The sequence below is a fragment of the Oncorhynchus clarkii genome, chromosome 2 (assembly GCF_045791955.1).
Source record: "Oncorhynchus clarkii lewisi isolate Uvic-CL-2024 chromosome 2, UVic_Ocla_1.0, whole genome shotgun sequence".
Classification (NCBI taxonomy): domain Eukaryota; kingdom Metazoa; phylum Chordata; class Actinopteri; order Salmoniformes; family Salmonidae; genus Oncorhynchus; species Oncorhynchus clarkii.
Window position 1 is genome coordinate 48,113,046 of NC_092148.1, and position 20,027 is coordinate 48,133,072.

At 42.4% G+C, this 20,027-nt stretch overlaps 1 protein-coding gene across 6 annotated transcripts in view; it reads left to right on the forward strand.

The window, feature by feature from the left end:
* LOC139368689 (SPG11 vesicle trafficking associated, spatacsin) overlaps nt 1–20,027 on the forward strand; it is a 94,889-nt gene that overhangs the window by 49,156 nt on the left and 25,706 nt on the right. For all 6 annotated transcript variants that reach the window (XM_071107944.1, XM_071107911.1, XM_071107922.1 and 3 more), the window contains exons 19-23: nt 11,123–11,293; nt 12,090–12,156; nt 12,333–12,498; nt 13,581–13,789; nt 19,788–19,896. In XM_071107944.1, coding sequence (XP_070964045.1) covers nt 11,123–11,293; nt 12,090–12,156; nt 12,333–12,498; nt 13,581–13,789; nt 19,788–19,896 — 722 coding nt within the window. The remainder of the gene's footprint in view (nt 1–11,122; nt 11,294–12,089; nt 12,157–12,332; nt 12,499–13,580; nt 13,790–19,787; nt 19,897–20,027) is intronic.

Here is a 20,027-nt window from a genome sequence, read left to right on the forward strand (position 1 = left end):
GGAGAGCACATTGTCAGATGTACTCACCCAGCGACAATGTTCGTTTTCTCCAGAGTTCAGTCAAGTCAGTGCACAAAGCAATACCAGGAAAACTTTCATTTTCTCTGACAATTTTTAAAAAATAAATTAGAGGCCAACGAAGGTAAGGGGAGAGAGAGACAGCGTGTATGTATGAGTCTGAATGTGAGTGTTTGCACGTGTGAGTAGATTGGGTGTTGAGTTCGATAGAGAGAACGTTGAGATTGTTGAGCTGCCACTGACAGCCAGGCGAAGAGCAAAAAGGAGCAGCTTGGACAAGACACTCCGCAGACGAAGGAGGAACTCAGGCCAGCCAGAGATGGGGTTACTTTGGTAAACGTCAAGTAATGAAGTGCCGAGTTGAGGAGGACCCCTGATCTTTACACCAGCAAAAATAAAATAGTTTGCACTACACAACAACGAAGTTACGCCACAATAAATAAATAGGTTATTAGTAGGTTAAAATGTACTAGTCACAGACTAACGACTTGACATGCTGCCATCTTGGATTTGAAGTTGCTCCTAATGTAAATGTATCTCCTTTGAAGGCTGAGAAAAAATGACTTAGGGCATGGTAAACCGGTCATTTTGAGAAAATGGCAGATAAAGATAGGTGAATGCAATTAACATGTCTTTTTCCATAAATATGTCTGGTTTTGTAACATGAATTCATCTCTTATGTAATTTCTATATTGACAGTTAATACACTTTTTTACAAATACACTAGCACATATAATACACTAGTTAAAATGAATAGAGAATATGTTTTAAATACTGGTTTGTTTGGTAAATATGCATAGTGTTGGGCAAATGCGCATAGTAACTTGCTCCATTTGTTATTTAAAAGGATGGTGAAATTTGCAGGTTCAATGATTAATCAGCTATGCCTGCCTTGTATGCAAGGCCCTCTTTAAGTTGGTGCAGGTGCCTGTTTACTTTTTTGACTGCCTTAGGACCTGCGCTACGCTTGACACACACTGTTGAAGCATCAGCTATCACAATACGCATCTCATCATCCTCCCTGATTGCATCCAGTGTCGCCAAAGTGCTGTCAAGCCACAATCTGTCCATCACCTTTGATATAATAGTGGTACCCTTGTTGAATGTGGCTACTGCCATACTGGCTGCTGCATCAATGCGGCTTTTGCCCACAAGGGGGCATCTCGACCATATTACGGAGTTTATGCATTCTGGGTTCCTCCATGTTGCATTCTTTTGAGGAGGCTGTCATTTGACATCCTATGGTATACAGGCACCATTTTCTGTGCAACTTCTCGATTAAAAAAATGTATGGCCTGGATGGTTTTTGTGACTGGGTGGATTCTAACCATTTTCTAGGGCTCGCTGGTACCAGCGCCAAGATGACGAGCATCTGCCGTGATTAGGGGTTTCGTCTGTTGACATGGAATGGAGAAGACCAGCCCAGATGGCAGTCTCCATGCTCTCTACATCACCCTTGATGTCAGGAATTGCTCTCCTGTAATAGTTTTGTAGACTTTTACATTTTAGTGAAGTAAGTTTTCCTACAACTCTGCCCCCAAGGCATATTTTTGCACTAAGTTTACATAGAGATGTTCCCATCCTCTTGTGGGCATGATGGATGCATTCCAGTTTCCATACAGTGGCTTGCGAAAGTATTCACCCCTTTGGCATTTTTCCTATTTTGTTGCCTTACAAACTGGAATTAAAATACATTTTGGGGGGGGTTGTATCATTTGATTTACACAACATACCACTTTGAAGATGCAAAATATGTTTTATTGCGAAACAAACACACAATGAGACAAAAAAACTGAAAACTTTAGCATGCATAACTATTCACCCCCCAAAGTCAATACTTTGTAGATGCACCTTTTGCAGCAATTACAGCTGCAATTATTTTGGGGTATGTCTCTATAAGCTTGGCACATCTAGCCACTGGTATTTTTTGCCCATTCTTCAAGGCAAAGCTGCTCCAGCTCCTTCAAGTTTGATGGGTTCCGCTGGTGTACAGCAATCTTTAAGTCATACCACAGACTCTCAATTGGATTGAGGTCTGGGCTTTGACTAGGCCATTCCAAAACATTTAAATGTTTCCCCTTAAACCACTCGAGTGTTGCTTTAACAGTATGCGTAGGGTCATTGTCCTGCTGGAAGGTGAACCTTCGTCCCAGACTCAAATCTCCGGAAGACTGAAACCGATTTCCCTCAAGAATTTCCCTGTATTTAGCGCCATCCACCATTCCTTCAATTCTGACCAGTTTCCCAGTCCCTGCCGATGGGAAAACATCCCCACAGCATGATGCTGCCACCACCATGCTTCACTGTGGGGATGGTGTCCCCCGGGGTGATGAGAGGTGTTGGGTTTGTGCCAGACATAGCATTTTCCTTGATGGCCAAAAAGCTCAATTTTAGTCTCATTTGACCAGAGTACCTTCTTGCATATGGTTGGGTAGTTTCCCACATGCCTTTTGACGAACACCACATGTGTTTGCTTATTTTAAGCAATGTCTTTTGTCTGGCCGCTCTTCCATAAAGCCCAGCTCCGTGGAGTGTATGGCTTAAAGTGGTCCTATGGACAGATACTCCAAACTCTGCTGTGGACAACTCCTTCAGGGTTATCTTTGGTCTCTTTGTTGCCTCTCTGATTAATGCCCTCCGTGCCTGGTCCGTGAGTTTTGGTAGGTTTGTTGTGTTGCCATATTCTTTCAATTTTTTTATAATTGATTTAATGGTGCTCCGTGGGATGTTCAAAGATTCTGATATTTTTTTATAACCCTACCCTGATCTGTACTTCTCCACAACTTTGTCCCAGACCTGTTTGGAGAGCTCCTTGGTCTTCATGGTGCCGCTTGCTTGGTGGTGCCCCTTGCTTAGTGGTGTTGCAGATTCATGTGACAGATCGTGTGACACTTAGATTGCACACAGGTGGACTTTATTTAACTAATTATGTGACTTCTGAAGGTAAGAATTTCATAGCAAAGGGGGTGAATACAAGTGCCCTCACAACTTTTCAGTTTTTAATTAAAACATTTATTTTTTAAACAAGTACATTTTTTTCATTTCACTTCACCAATTTGGACTATTTTGTGTATGTCCATTACTTGAAATCCAAATAAAAATACATTTATATTACAGGTTGTAATGCAACAAAATAGGAAAAACACCAAGGGGGATGAATACTTTTGCAGGGCACTGTATCTCAATTCCTGGGTAGGGATCTAATGTGACAAACTTATGAAGTACTGTCACCATCTGAGAGCATTTCTGTGTAACAAATGCGATGGCGACTGACTGGTCTGGCCCACGTGCGTTTTGCTGCCTCCTGCTCTATTACTTTTCTAGACCCTGAGAAGGTTTGGGCACAGTCATCTGCATGTGACTCCTTCCATTCCCTGAACAACTCCTCAGTAAACCCTATTTTCCTTTTCATCACACATGCATGGCAGTATGAAGACAACACTTAATAGTCTTATCACTGGACCTGTTGCAATGTCTATGCACACACATATTCCCGTAGTTGGAAGTGAATCCTTTCTTGTGCCAAGTGCCATCAAACAATAGACATTCATCTATGACAGCATCGTCATCCTCCCTCAGCAACTCTGCTACGTCTGGATCTACATCATATCTGTGTATGCTCTACTAATCTGGTTTGTGGCACTCTCCAAAGATTGCGTCCCTCGAATCTCTCTAAAGTGGAAAAAAAAATGTATTTCTGTAGGTAAATGTAATATCTCAGTAATCATACAGTAGTCTACTCTGTGTATATGTGACAGTATGTATGTGACAATCTCATTGTTTAACCTAGTTATATACTGCTGCTGGCAGTGATAGAGTAGCCACTATGACATGATGTTTGCAGCCCAATATTAATATTGATAATTCAGCAATGCAAGGCCACCCTTACGTTTGAGTCTCTGTAAAAAGGGATTGCGTAATAGAGCGGTTCTTCTATTACAATTTGATTCATCCTTAAGAGTCGATTGACACTCACATGCCTCAATCAAGTTAACATAATACAAAAATCCCCATCAAAATCTGTCTGTTTAAACTAGAGAAATATTTTTTTTATATATATGGGCTGTGTCTCAATCCACCTCATCCGCCTATGTCGGTCTTCCACATGTGGTGGAAAGTGGCAGAGCTACAGCGGTCGTTTGAAGGACCAGGAGACATCCTGAAAACGTCTGAACGGTTTGGCCTCCAAAATATGAGCACAAACTAATATACAAACTGAAATGAAAGATGAGTCTCACGAACACGATGGTGTTCTCCGTTTTGTCCTACGACCCCGATCAGTGTAACGGGACTCGTCTGAGGGTACCGTTTTTTGTTTTCATGTATGGAATTTTTGTGCCAACAAAAAAAGGGGTTAAATGTGTCTAAAAATATATAGATATGTTCCTGAGCTTTCTTATATTGCCTAGATATATGAGAGACACTTCAAAACATTCTTCCTTATTATTTAATGTGTTATTCAATGCGTTTCTATGGGCTATAGTAGTGATGGCCAAATTCAATATTTTATTTTTAAAAATATGACCATCTTTAACAAACACCATATGTTATCTTAGTAGACCATTTTAAGACAGGCGATGGCCTGTTGAGCATCTAATCCTGATTTTACAGTTTGATCCGAAGTCAACATTGGCAGATCTTGAAAAAAAATCTGTTTCAGAACCATTCCCACTGGATTCAGATTGGTAAAAAGTAAAAATTCTTAAATGCATTGTCAATCTCTGTATGATCACTCTCTCATTAATCGAGATGCAGTAGTTTGACACAGTTGACAGGCTTAAAGTTTGTTTGCTTGTTAACCAAATGACAGATCTTCAGAAGCATAATCTCGAACTCATTTGTTGATAAGAGATCAAGTCCATTTTTAATTTAAGCTTCTTGTTCTGTAGCTCTGGTGAGGGGTGCTCCACGTACTATTGGTCTGTCAGAAAGGTCTCCCTTTTGATATCCATTTTGAAGTCCTTGGATCACTTTTTATTACTGTTGGCTACGTAAATGATTGCCCTCTAATATACATTTTCAATGTTTCCCATAAATGGCTGGGTGAAGTGTCTTCTGATTTTTTTTTTTACTTCTAAGAAAAGCTGTACCTGCTCTGAGACAAAGTTAATGAAATTCTGCTCAGAGAGCAGCACAGAACACCATGTTTTATGAGGCTTATTTTTCATGGTAGTACTGACGGTAGTACTAGCAGGGCGTGATCGGATATGACTAGATGCAGTTTTATCATCAACAACGAAGTAGTCAATATGTGAAAAATTGTGGTGGACGGGAGGAAAAAAAATAGTATTGTTTTTCTGTGGGATTTAACTGCTGCCACAAATCAAAGACACCAAACTTAAGAAGACATAATATCCTGAGCTCTGTGGGATAACGGCATATTCTTATTTGTTAAACGGTGGAGTACCAGATTCAAAAAACAATTAAAGTCCCCACACAGAATCACATAACAGGAGTTCAAATCTGGTAATAAGGAAAATAATGATTTGATTAAGTTGCTGTCATCCTTATTCATAGCATACACATTCGCCAGCACTACAGGCCTATTATTACGTTATCCCGTAACAATAACACGCCTGCCATCTGTAACGGAAATAACACGTGAGGAGACATTACTCTTAATCAAAATTGCTGTCCCACGAGACCTACTTTGGTAACCTGGGCAGAAACCCTGCCCTTTCCATGAACTGTTTAAATGGGTGTAGCCTGATGGTCAGAGATGAATCTCTTGAAGGAATGCTATCTTTGCTTTCAAGTTATTCCCATGAGTTAATACCTTGCTTCAATAAGTTCACTGTTCCCTTCACATTCCATGACACACGTCATTTCTCATTCTTTGTTACCCATAATACTGTTTGTGGTCGCCTTGTGGTACATGGCCCTATGCTGGTTCAGCGTAGGTATAAGGCAAAAATATATCAAAGTAGAAAAAAGGCAGTACACATTAGTCTTGCATCGGTTCTGATACTCACGTTTCCTTGAGGTTGACCCGCAAACAAATCAGCTGGCAGGTGGAATAAAAAATAATTTCAACCAGTGTGTCGGCTTGCAGTTCTAACAAACTATATTGCCATTTGGAAACATTTTAAATCTAAATATTATACTTTTTTTCTTTACAAACCCAGGAGCTTGTTGGGTTGAATAGTGTTGCGCATTCTATTATGTGATAAGTGAGGCAGACGAATGACGTCATTGGTGTGCATCATGTGATTTTAACCAATTATGAATAGGCATTGCCTACTAATTGTCTACTAATTGGTTAATACTTATCTTTTGGAAACACATCTTTTTTACTACAAAATATATAATATGCGCCATGTTCAAATACTGGAGATGCTGGAGATGATGATTATGAAGTTGAAAAAAAGTGACATTTCCCTTTAAATTAAAATAATATATTTTTTACAAACCCAGGAGCTTGTTGTGTTGAAAAGTGTTGCGGATTCTATTATGTGAGCGATAATGCAGAAATAGCCGAGACTACCAGCCACCTAGCTCATGTGAAAGTAGCCAACATAACAAGAGAAATAAAAAGAAAGGTTAAAAAAAGAAAGGTTATATGATGGTGATTACACTATCGTGGAAACAGATAATGCGCAAGTGAAATCCCCAATTTGGAAGAATTCATTGGATTCATTCATTCCTTTTGTTGTCATTGCGGACAAGGAAGACAACAACCTGGTAGTTGGACAGCCTGCAAAAGTGCAAGCAGGTATTTGTTTACAATAATATAGTTAATTATTACATGAATTCAGGCTTTTGTCTATTTAGACCATATGCAGGCCGTATAAAGTTTAAACCTGTGTGGCTGGTTAAAGGTTGAGTAGTGTTAGGTTCTGATTATCAGAGTAAGAACTAGACTGGCACTATGAAAGCTTAAACAAAGTGTATTCTTCCCAAAGGATCGAACAGCTGAACAGACAAAAACATGTTTACATTAGTGGTGGTATTTGTACCCAACTTTGTGTGGAGTCTCCTCCTCGCTAAACATTGTATCTTCATTGCTAGGCAGGAAAATAAGTGATACGGGAAATAAACGGTTATTTTTCCCTTAACGTGACCTGACCTGACCTGACCTCAACCCCCTTCATCACTAATCCATGACTCTCTCCCCTTATCATTGCCTGCCATGTGATCGCTTTCCCTACACTCAGTACATTCCAAGCTTAATTGCACACACTATATACCTTCCTCCTACAGATAACCATTAACTTCTGGTGTAGACCCTCTAAACCTAAGCACCCAATATTTCAATAGATACCTGATAATTAACCCTATCTCCAGTTTAGGAGTTAGAACCCAGAATCCATCAGTAGCCAATAGCCAACTAAATATACAGTGCATTCGGAAAGCATTCAGACCTCTTCGCTTTTTCCACATTTTGTTATGTTACAGCCTTATTTGAAATGTCTTATTCAAATGTGTTCATTCCTCAGCCTTATTTGAAATGCCTTATTCAAATGTTTTCATTCCTCATCAGTCTACACACAATACCCCATAATATGCCATTAAAAACTGAAATATCACATTTACATAAGTATTCAGACCCTGTACTCAGAACTTTGTTGAAGCACCTTTGGCAGTGATTACAGCCTTGAGTCTTCTTGGGTATGATGCTTCAAGCTTGGCAGACCTGTATTTGGGGAGTTTCTCCCATTCTTCTCTGCAGATCCTCTCAAGCTCTGTCAGTTTGGATGGGGAGCGTCACTGCACAGCTATTTTCATATCTTTCCAGAGATGTTCGATCCGGTTCAGGTCCGGGATCTGGCTGGGCCACTCAATGACATTCAGAGACTTGTCCCGAAGCCACTCCTGTGCTGTTTTGGCTGTGTGCTTAGGGTCGTTGTCCTGTTGGAAGGTGAAACTTCTCCCCAGTCTGAGGTCCTGGAGCAAGTTTTCAGACTGCGGAAAAGGAAAATTTTTAGTGGTTCTACGTAATTCTACATCATTTTAGATGACTAGAGACTTTAGAACAAAATGACAGGTTATACTTTGACACGGACAAATTGAGAATCTGAGATCAATGAAAACAACCTTGTCTTAAATCCGTCAATAGCCTATGGAGACACACATATTGTACAATATGAGGAGGATTTTATAGTCCTAAAAAAGCTATCCAGTTTCACTGACTCACCCAATGTTGCGCAGCTCACTCACCGGCGATGGCCAATGCGCTCATGCCAAAAGCTCATCTCTCTCTTGTTTTACTTTGTAAAACAATGCTGTTTGGCACAATAGGTCTATTTGAAAGTTGATAACTTGGTAGCCTACAGACAGATTAGTCTTCTCTTTTCAGCAGGATCTGTGTTTTCCTGCTGTTGTATATGAAATCTTGCGAAAGATCCTGTATTGGTTGACTGCAGTAATTCCATACATTTAAATACATTTGCCAAAGTTATCAGTGGTGCTGTGATAGCTCCAGCACCCTCACCACGGCTGTGATTCTGTAAGGAAATAAATGATGAAGTGCAACGCTGGAGAGGTGAGAGTTACATGCTCATTTCTATCAGAGCAGGGAGAGACATCACAGAAAGTGAATCTCATTCTGGTTTGGTGAGAAATACAGGCGCACTTCTCTCTCTCACCACAGCAATGGCCATGCGTTGGTCAAAATAGGCTACAATGTTGTGCAAAACATAAACCCGGGCCAGGCCAACACTGATCAATTCTTAGAATATCAGGCACTGTTTTTTTAGGGGGCAGCCAGGAGAATAACACAGGATTAACTTGAATTGACTCTTGATTGCTTTTATTATCATTTTTACTTTGCAAACAGTAAAAATAATGCTTTATGTTACGAGAGGTACCGGATCCTGGCTAATGGATTCCAGAACAAAACAATCCAAAACTGAGGTGCCGAACAGGATCTGGCTCAAATTAAGCACTGCCACCACCCAAAAGGGCACTTCAGATACTGGAAAAGCAAAGGGGCTTGTGCTCTGCAGAGGTAGAGCCCCATCTGTGCACTTCCTGACCCACAGCTCCCCATGTACAATATGAAAACAGCATTTCCCACCCCATATGCTCTGTAGCTGGGGTTTGCCTGGTTCCCGCTCCCCTCCTAAAGAAAATCAAAATGGGTTCAATTTACAAAGAAAATGTATACTAAATTAATTTAATAATAAAAACAATTAAAGAAGCAAAAACTGTGTGGAAAAAGGGAGAGAGTAATGCCTATTTATGTGTTGGCCACTTTACTGATATTTATCTCTTCCTTTATAAAACAACAAAACAAACATCCAGTGTTGTGAGGAAGATAAACCGACACGGAAGTAAACCTCATGGTGTTTTTTTGTCTTGAGAACGGACAGGCACATTCATGTGCAAACAAAACAGTGTATCATTCGCCTACTGTTGTCCGTAGGTTCCTTGACCCCACCCACCCACCCCGAGACACACGCATCAAATACACATTGATTTTGTATTGTAGATACCTGTATGCGGTAGTAGAGTACACTTAATGTGTTGAGAAAAGTGTTATCGAATGTAATGTCATTTTTTTTGTGTGTGTACAGTCGTGGCCAAAAGTTTTTTGAGAATGACACAACTATTAATTTTCACAAAGTTTGCTGCTTCGGAGTCTTCAGATATTTTTTGTCAGATGTTACTGTGGAATACTGAAGTATAATTACAAGCATTTCATAAGTGTCAAAGGCTTTTATTGACAATTACCTGAAGTTGTTGCAAAGAGTCAATATTTGCAGTGTTGACCCTTCTTTTTCAAGACCTCTGCAATCCGCCCTGGCATTCTGTCACCCGCCTCTTGAGGATTGACCACAAGTTCTCAATGGGATTAATGTCTGGGGAGTTTCCTGGCCATGGACCCAAAATATCGATATTTTGTTCCCCGAGCCACTTAGTTATCACTTTTGCCTTATGACAAGGTGCTCCATCATGCTGGAAAAGGCATTGTTCGTCACCAAACTGTTCTGTGATGGTTGGGAGGAGTTGCTCTCAGAGGATGTGTTGGTACCATTCTTTATTCATGGCTGTGTTCTTAGGCAAAATTGTGAGTGAGCCCAATCCCTTGGCTAAGAAGCAACCCCACACATGAATGGTCTCAGGATGCTTTACTGTTGGCATGACACAGGACTGATGGTAGCGCTCACCTTGTCTTCTCCGGACAAGCTTTTTTCCGAATGCCCCAAACAATTGGAAACGGGATTCATCAGAGAAAATGACTTTACCCCAGTCCTCAGCAGTCCAATCCCTGTACCTTTTGCAGAATATCAGTCTGTCCCTAATGTTTTTCCTGGAGAGAAGTGGCTTCTTTGCTGCCCTTCTTGACATCAGGCCATCCTCCAAAAGTCTTCGCCTCACTGTACTGGTGGTGCCCCGATCCCGCAGCTGAGTCAACTTTGGGAGACGGTTCTGGCGCTTGCTGGACTTGTGTGCCCTGAAGCCTTATTCACAACAATTGAACCGCTCTCCTTGAAGTTCTTGATGATCCGATGGTTGATTTAGGTGCAATCTTACTGGCAGCAATATCCTTGCCTGTGAAGCCCTTTTTGTGCAAAGCAATGATGACGGCACATGTTTCCTTGCAGGTAACCATGGTTGACAGAGGAAGAACAATGATTCCAAGCACCACCCTCCTTTTGAAGCTTCCAGTCAGTTATTCAAACTCAATCAGCATGACAGAGTGATCTCCAGCCTTGTCCTCGTCAACACTCACACCTGTGTTAACGAGAGAATCACTGACATGATGTCAGCTGGTCCTTTTGTGGCAGGGCTGAAATACAGTGGACATGTTTTTGGGGATTCAGTTCATTTGCATGGCGAAGAGGGACTTTGCAATTAATTGCAATTCATCTGATCACTCTTTATAACGGTCTGGAGTATTATCAAATTGCCATCATACAACCTGAGGCAGCAGACTTTGTGAAAATTAATATTTGTGTCATTCTCAAAACTTTTGGCCACGACTGTTTATAACTGCCTTAATGTATCTGTACCCCAGGAAGAGTAATGGGGATCCTTAATAAATACAAATTCAGCTCCCGACCCCAGCCCAAAGGGATTTTCCAAGGGCGAAACGAGCACACTCACAAACACCAGGATTGGTAATAATGAATTAGAGTTTTCCTGTCTGTGTGTTGTTTAGGTGGTGAGTCAGGGGGAGAGGGCTGGGAGCTCTGTGTCTAGGGTGGACCCCCAGCTACTGAAGATGGCCCTGAGCCCCTACCCCAAGCTCAAGGCAGCGCTCTTCCCTGTGAGCGGACCACGAGGGACCACCGCCACCACATCCGATATCTCCGTCTACCACCTCATGCAGGTACATCCATACCGTCCAGATCATCTGTTTGCTAAATGTCTTGTGTGTGTTTGCTGTGTTACAAATCATACAGTAACTTACCACATGCATAAAGGAACTGAATAATAGGGTTTGGTCCTGAGTACACCATTAGCATTCAGCTCATCACGGAGCAAACAAAGGCCCTAGGCTCTAATCATAGCATTATAGAGAACCACACAGCATCTTCACAGCACATTACACACACACTCTGCATTCACAGCACGGTGCACAACACACTATCTCAGCTTCGAAGCTAAACTTTGACTTTGAGTGTGTATTAGCAACTCGTCATCCTTGAAACTCATCAATGTGTCTGCATCAGATAGCTTATGTCTGGTCTGGCCTGCACTTTTTTTTTGCTGTGGTACGGTAATTGCCTTTTCACCGCTTAAAGGCTAAACAGCCAGCGCTCGGACAGCTAGCTTCCCCTCAGGCTACAGACAGCAGGGAGCAATCACTTTAATGAGTGGTGGATATGCATGGCTCCTGATGAGGTATGAAACCAGTGCACAAATATGTTGCTGGAAAATACACTGAGATATGTCAGCCCATCCTCCCACAGTTTCAATAGGGCATAATTCAAATGGAGAAACCTGTGGAGTAGGCTGAGCAATGTGCTTTTAAAGGAAATGTTGTTTGTCCGAAACGGAATGTTTGTACGGGCACTTGTTATGGACTGTGTACATGGTGGTGTTAAGTGCAATGTAAAATAAAGACTTTGTATGCAGCAGAAGTATTTTTGCTGACAATATATTTTACTTGTCTTTCCTTTTAGTCTTTACATCCATTGGATCCATCTCGACTGTTCGGGTGGCAGTCTGCCAATACACTAGGCTCCACCGGTAGGTATTTCACGGAAAGAACATATTCTTTTTTTAAGCTCACTTCTGAATATCAATTTATGCTCTTGTAACTTAGGATGACGTACCCTAGGGTTTAACTAAGGCTGTAGATTGTTTGGTAATAATTTGTGTCTTCAAAACATTGTGTGATATGTCATGTTGAATTCCCCCAATAGAGACCTCAGTGGAGCTGCCCCATTTCTCTAGTCCTCACCTCGTCAGTAAATACGCCCTAATTGAGAACCTCGACTTCCTCTACTATCTGCGTCACGGACGACCATCGTTCGCCTACGGAACGTTTCTCGTCCAACAGCTAGCCAACTCCAACGAAGTGAAGTCACAGTGAGTATATCGGACTCTGTTAGGAAATTTCAACTGACACCAGAGTAACATAGACGGCACACTACAAAGACGATATGTTTTGCAGTAAGCGGAGTACATCCCCAAAAACATCTTACCTGAGGACATGATGACTATGCCTGGAAACAAAAAACGAAGCACTCTGATGTCTACAATGATCTTTGAGGTTTATCAGGGACAAGCAGGCCGGACTACATTTCCTCCTCAGTGCCTTTAACGTCACTAACCAAACTATTTGAAACTTGTTTAACATAAAAACAAGAGGCTTGGGCAAGCACTTATCCTTGTTTTATTTTTCCCTCTGTTGTCGTTGTTACTCTTCGGTGGCACACGTCATTTTATATTCATTTTCGCATATGTTGTAGCTCAGACTTTCTTAACCGCCTGTCGTCGGTTAAGAAAGTATTCTCTTGAATTATTCTACCATGGGCAAACATGTATAGAAGACTTCGTTCGAAAAGCGATTGAGTTCATATAGGACGACCCGGTATACAAGTCATGTACACTGAGTGTAAAAAAACATTTGGAATACCTTCCTAATATTGAGCACCCACTTTTCCCCTCAGAACTGCCTAAATTTGTCGTAGCATGGACTCTACAATGTGTCGGAAGCGTTCCACCGGGATGCTGGCCCATGTTGACTCCAATGCTTCTCATAGTTGTGTCAAGTTGGTTGGATGTCCTTTGGGTGGTGGACCATTCTTGATACTCACGGGAAACTGTTGAGTGTGAAAAACCCAGCAGCATTGCAGTTCGACACAAACCGGTGCGCCTGGCACCTACTACCATACCCAGTTCAAAAGCAATTAAATATTTTGTCTTGCCCATTCACCCTCTGAATGGCACCCACACAATCCATATCTCAATTGTTTCAAGGCTTAAAAATCTTTCTTTAACCTTTCTCCTTTTTATCTACACTGATTGAAGTGGATTTAGCAGGTGACATCAATAAGGGATCATGGCATTCACCTGGTCAGTCGATGTCATGGAAAGGTGTTCCTAATGTTTTGTGCACTCAGTGCACATTGTGTTGTAATATGTTGTATGTCTTTTCCCTGTGTCAGGCTCAGTCATGCGGCGCAGCAGGCCTACAGCCTGGCCATGCTGCATTTCAGCGTTCCCTCTGTGGCAGCTGCATGTGTGTGTTTCTGCGAGCTCCTGGGTGTGTGTAGCCTAAAGCTGCGTGTGGACCTCAAAGCCCTCAGTCTGATCCTCCGACTCCAGACCCAGAGGCCTGGAGGGACCAGCACATTCTCCCTTAAAGACTTACTGGGTAAACCTACACATACACACGTGTGTAGTTTTTTTTCCGCTACACCCGCAATAACATCTGCTAAATACATTTACAGTTAAAGTCAGAAGTTTACATACACCTTAGCCAAATACATTTAAACTAAGATTAGGGAGGTAAGGCAATAAATAGGCCATAATGGTGAAATATTTACAATTTAGCAATAAAACACTGGAGTGATAGATGTGCAGAAGATGAATTTGCAAATAGAGATACTGGGGTTCAAAGTAGCAAAAAAGTATAATAACAGTATGGGGAGAGGTAGTTGGGTGGGCTATTTACAGATGCAATGATCTATAATCTGCGCTGACAGCTGATGCTTAAAGTTAGTGAGGGAGATATAAGTCTCCAGCTTCAGTGACTTTTGCAGTTTGTTCCAGTCATTGGCAGCAGAGAACTGGAAGGAAAGGCGGCCAAAGGAGGAATTGGCTTTGCCGGTGACCAGTGAAATATACCTGCTGGAGCGTGTGCTATGGGTTGGTGCTGCTATGACCGGGGTAGGGGTAGCCTGGTGGAAAACATGGCCAGCCATAGAAAAATGCTTCTTGAAATTCTCAATTATCGTGGATTTATTGGTGGTGACAGTCTTTCCTAGCCTCAGTGCAGTGGGCAGCTGGGAGGAGGTGCTCTTATTCTCCATGGGAGTTTGCGCTTACAGGATGCAAATTTCTGTTAAGAAAGCAAGGCTAGCTTTTTGAAACTGCCTGTGTAAATTGGTTCTTAACATCCCCGAAAAGTTGCATATCGCGGGGGCTATTCGATGCTAATTCAGAACATCACAGGATGTTTTTGTGCTGGTCAAGGGCAGTCAGGTCTGGAGTGAACCAAGGGCTATATCTGTTCTTGGCTCTACATTTTTTGAATGGAGCATGCTTATTTAAGATGATGAGGAAACCACTTTTAACAAATTAACAGGCTTCCTCTACTGACAGAATGAGGTCAATATCCTTCCAGTATACCCGGGCCAGGACGATTAGAAAGGCCTGCTCGCTGAAGTGTTTTGGGGAGCGTTTGACAGTGATGAGGGGTGGTCATTTGACCACGGACCCATTACGGACGCAGGCAATGAGGCAGTGATCGCTGAGATCCTGGTTGAAGACAGGAGAGGTGTATTTAGAGGGCAGGTTGGTCAGGATGATATCTATGAGGGTGCCCGTGTTTATGGATTTGGGGTTGTACTTGGTAGGTTCCATGATCATTTTGGTGAGATTGAGGGCATCTAGCTTAGATTGTAGGGCGGCCGGGGTGTTAAGCATATCCCAGTTTAGGTCACCTAACAGTACTAACTCTGGAGATAGATGGGGGGCAATCAATTCACATATGGTGTCCAGGGCACAGCTGGGGGCTGAGGGGGGTCTGTAACATGTGGCAACAGTGAGAGACTTATTTATGGGAAGGTGTATTTTTAAAAGTAGAAGCTCGAACTGTTTGGAGACAGACCTGGATAGCATGACAGAACTCTGCAGGCTGTTTCTGCAGTAGATTGCAACTCCAACCCCTTTGGCAGTTCTATCTTGGCGGAAAATGTTGTAGTTGGATGGAAATGTAAGAATTTTTGGTGGCCTTCCTAAGCCAGGATTCAGACACGGCTAGGACATCAGGTTTGGCGGAGTGTGCTAAAGCAGTGAATAAAACAAACTTAGGGAGGAGGCTTCTGATGTTAACATGCATGAAACTAAGGCTATTACGGTTACAGAAGTCAACAAATGATAGCGCCTGGGGAATAGGAGTGGAACTGGGGGCTACAGGGCCTGGGTTAACCTCTACATCACCAGAGGAATAGAGGAGTAGGATAAGGGTATGGCTAAAGACTATAAGAACTGGTTGTCTCATGTGTTGGGGACAGAGAATAAAAGGAGCAGATTTATGGGTGTGGTAGAATAGATTCAAGGCATAATGTACAGACAAGGGTAATGTAGGATGTGAGTTACAGTGGAGGTAAACATATGCGTTGCGTGACGATGAGAGGGGTTCAGTCTCTGGAGGCATCAATTAAGGTGAGGTCTCCGCATGTGTGTGTGGTGGGACGAAGGAGCTATCTAAGGCATTTTGAATGGGGCTGAGGGCTCTACAGTGAAATAAAACAATAAAAACTAGCCAAGACAGCAGTAAACAAGGCATATTGGCATTAGAGAGAAGCATAAAGCAACAGGAGCTAAGACAACAACGGGTAAATGGCGATGAATGGGCAGAGCGAGTCAGTTATGTACATACAGGACCTGAGTTCGAAGCTGGGGCCGACAGGTAAACAAAATGAGGTACCGTGTTATTGAAACAGTCTATGGGGGGGCTGGCTTCCGGGTTGGATGCGCGCTGTGTTAAGAAGCAGTGTGGCTTGGTTGGATTGTGTTTCGGAGGACGCATGGCTTTTGACCTTCGTCTCTCCCGAGCCCGTACGGGAGTTGTAGCGATGAGACAAGATAGTAACTACTAACAATTGGATACCATGAAATTGGGGAGAAAAGGGGGTAAAAAGAGACAGTCCAGGGGGCATCAGCTGTGTAGTCGAGTGATCATATGGTCAAAAGAGCAGCAATAGGTGAGTCAGGATGCTATTCGGTAGTCAAAACTACGCTGAACAAGCAGGGGACACAGCGTTCAGAAAAGCTAGAGGGCCGGGGCAAGTAGATGGCTCTGCGGCGATATCTTAACAGAATAGCCTGTTGAGACCACATCAGGCGATCACGTCGGCAGTCCAGTCGTGATGGATCGGCGGGGCTCCGTGTTGACAATAAAGGGTCCAGGACAATTGGCAAAGGAGGTTTTGTAGCCCTAGAAATATTATGGACCTAGCTCGAGGCTAGCTCAAGACTAGCTGGTGCTAGCTTCGGGGCAGAGGCGTTAGCTAACAGTAGCCACTGTTTGCAGCTAGTTGGCTGCGATGATCCGGCGTAATGATCCGGTGTAAGGATCCAGAGCGGCAGAAAACCGGTGATATGGTAGAGAGAAGCAGTCTGATATGCTCTGGGTTGATATCACGCTGTGCAGACTAGCAGGTGATTGTCCAAGCTACGGCTAGCTGATTTTGTGGGGGAAAAAAAGGTGAGGACCGCTAGCCGTGGCTAACAAAGAGTAGTAGCTAGTTAGCTGGCTAGCTCCTAATGGAAGTTTGAGTTATAAGGAAGAAAAATAGCAGATCCGTATCACATTGGGTAAGGCGGGTTGCAGGAAAGTATTTTTAATTCATTGATAGAAAGTGAGATTAAGATATATACGATAAACGGCTATTTACAAGGGATAAGACACGGGATAAGACAGAGACAGATATACATGTCCTACTGCGCTGCCGTCTTGAATTTTGAGGGGAAAAAGGTTTGAGGTCAGGGCTTTGTGATGGCCACTCCAATACCTTGACTTTGTTGTCCTTAAGCCATTTTTTCATATCTTTGGAAGTATGCTTGGGGTCATTGTCCATTTGGAAGACCCATTTGTGACCAAGCTTTAGCATCCTGACTGATGTTTTTTTCCATCCTCATGATGAATCAATCTTTTTTGTAAAGTGCACCGGTCCCTCCTGCAGAAAAGCTCCCCCACAATATGATACTAACACCCCCATAACGATGGTCATTATGGCCAAACAGTTCCATTTTTGTGTCATCAGACCAGAGGACATCTCTCCAAAAAGTACAATCTTTGTCCCCATATGCAGTTGCAAACTGTTGTCTGCCTTTTTTAAGGCGGTTTTGGAGCAGTGGCTTCTTCCTTGCTGAGCGGTACGTTCAGATCACGTCTCCATTCTGAGCGGTATGACTGCTTCCTGGTCCCATGGTGTTTATTCTTGCGTACTATTATTTGTACAGATGAAGGTGGTACCTTCAGGCATTTGGAAATTGCTCGCAAGGATGAACCAGACTTGAGGAGGTCTATAATTCTTTTCTGAGGTCTTGGCTGATTTCTTTTGATTTTCCCGTGATGTCAAGCAAAGGTAGGCCTTGAAATACATCCACAGGTACACATCCAATTGACTCAAATGTTGTCAGTTAGCCTATCAGAAGCTTCTAAAGCCATGACATAATTTTCTGGAATTTTCTAAGCTGTTTAAAGGCACAGTCAACTTAGTGTATGTAAACTTCTGACCCACTGGAATTGTGATACAGTGAAATAATCTGTCTGTAAACAATTGCTGTAAAAATGTCTTGTCATGCACAAAGTAGATGTCCTAACCGACTTGCCAAAACTATAGTTTATTAACAATACATTTGTTGAGTGGTTGAAAAACAAGTTTTAATGACTCCAACCGAAGTGTATGTAAACTTCCGACTTCAACTGTATGTACAGTGCCTTGCGAAAGTATTCGGCCCCCTTGAACTTTGCGACCTTTTGCCACATTTCAGGCTTCAAACATAAAGATATAAAACTGTATTTTTTTGTGAAGAATCAACAACAAGTGGGACACAATCATGAAGTGGAACGACATTTATTGGATATTTCAAACTTTTTTAACAAATCAAAAACTGATAAATTGGGCGTGCAAAATTATTCAGCCCCCTTAAGTTAATACTTTGTAGCGCCACCTTTTGCTGCGATTACAGCTGTAAGTCGCTTGGGGTATGTCTCTATCAGTTTTGCACATCGAGAGACTGACATTTTTTCCCATTCCTCCTTGCAAAACAGCTCGAGCTCAGTGAGGTTGGATGGAGAGCATTTGTGAACAGCAGTTTTCAGTTCTTTCCACAGATTCTCGATTGGATTCAGGTCTGGACTTTGACTTGGCCATTCTAACACCTGGATATGTTTATTTTTGAACCATTCCATTGTAGATTTTGCTTTATGTTTTGGATCATTGTCTTGTTGGAAGACAAATCTCCGTCCCAGTCTCAGGTCTTTTGCAGACTCCATCAGGTTTTCTTCCAGAATGCTCCTGTATTTGGCTCCATCCATCTTCCCATCAATTTTAACCATCTTCCCTGTCCCTGCTGAAGAAAAGCAGGCCCAAACCATGATGCTGCCACCACCATGTTTGACAGTGGGGATGGTGTGTTCAGCTGTGTTGCTTTTACGCCAAACATAACGTTTTGCATTGTTGCCAAAAAGTTCAATTTTGGTTTCATCTGACCAGAGCACCTTCTTCCACATGTTTGGTGTGTCTCCCAGGTGGCTTGTGGCAAACTTTAAACAACACTTTTTATGGATATCTTTAAGAAATGGCTTTCTTCTTGCCACTCTTCCATAAAGGCCAGATTTGTGCAATATACGACTGATTGTTGTCCTATGGACAGAGTCTCCCACCTCAGCTGTAGATCTCTGCAGTTCATCCAGAGTGATCATGGGCCTCTTGGCTGCATCTCTGATCAGTCTTCTCCTTGTTTGAGCTGAAAGTTTAGAGGGACGGCCAGGTCTTGGTAGATTTGCAGTGGTCTGATACTCCTTCCATTTCAATATTATCGCTTGCACAGTGCTCCTTGGGATGTTTAAAGCTTGGGAAATTTTTTTGTATTCAAATCCGGCTTTAAACTTCTTCACAACAGTATCTCGGACCTGCCTGGTGTGTTCCTTGTTCTTCATGATGCTCTCTGCGCTTTTAATGGACCTCTGAGACTATCACAGTGCAGGTGCATTTATACGGAGACTTGATTACACACAGGTGGATTGTATTTATCATCATTAGTCATTTAGGTCAACATTGGATCATTCAGAGATCCTCACTGAACTTCTGGAGAGAGTTTGCTGCACTGAAAGTAAAGGGGCTGAATAATTTTGCACGCCCAATTTTTCAGTTTTTGATTTGTTAAAAAAGTTTGAAATATCCAATAAATGTCGTTCCACTTCATGATTGTGTCCCACTTGTTGTTGATTCTTCACAAAAAAAATACAGTTTTATATCTTTATGTTTGAAGCCTGAAATGTGGCAAAAGGTCGCAAAGTTCAAGGGGGCCGAATACTTTCGCAAGGCACTGTATGTGACAAATACGATTGTATTTTATTTGCAAAGACACACACATCACACTGTGACGTTTGTTTGACCTTTTCTGTGTTTCAGCTGCTAAAGGCAGTAAGCTGGTGGAGGTGGAGAGGGAGACAGCGGAAGAGCTGCTCTTTGACTTGGAGGAAGCTGTGAAGGACAGTTTGGAGAGGAAGGGCACCAGCAGGTTAGGCACAGGCCCAATCCCAAATCGACCTATGCATTGTGAAGATTTGATGGGTAAAAGCAATATGGTGAAACATACATCTCGCACGTCACAGGGCAAGGCGGAGATGTTACCATATTGCTTACCCCTGT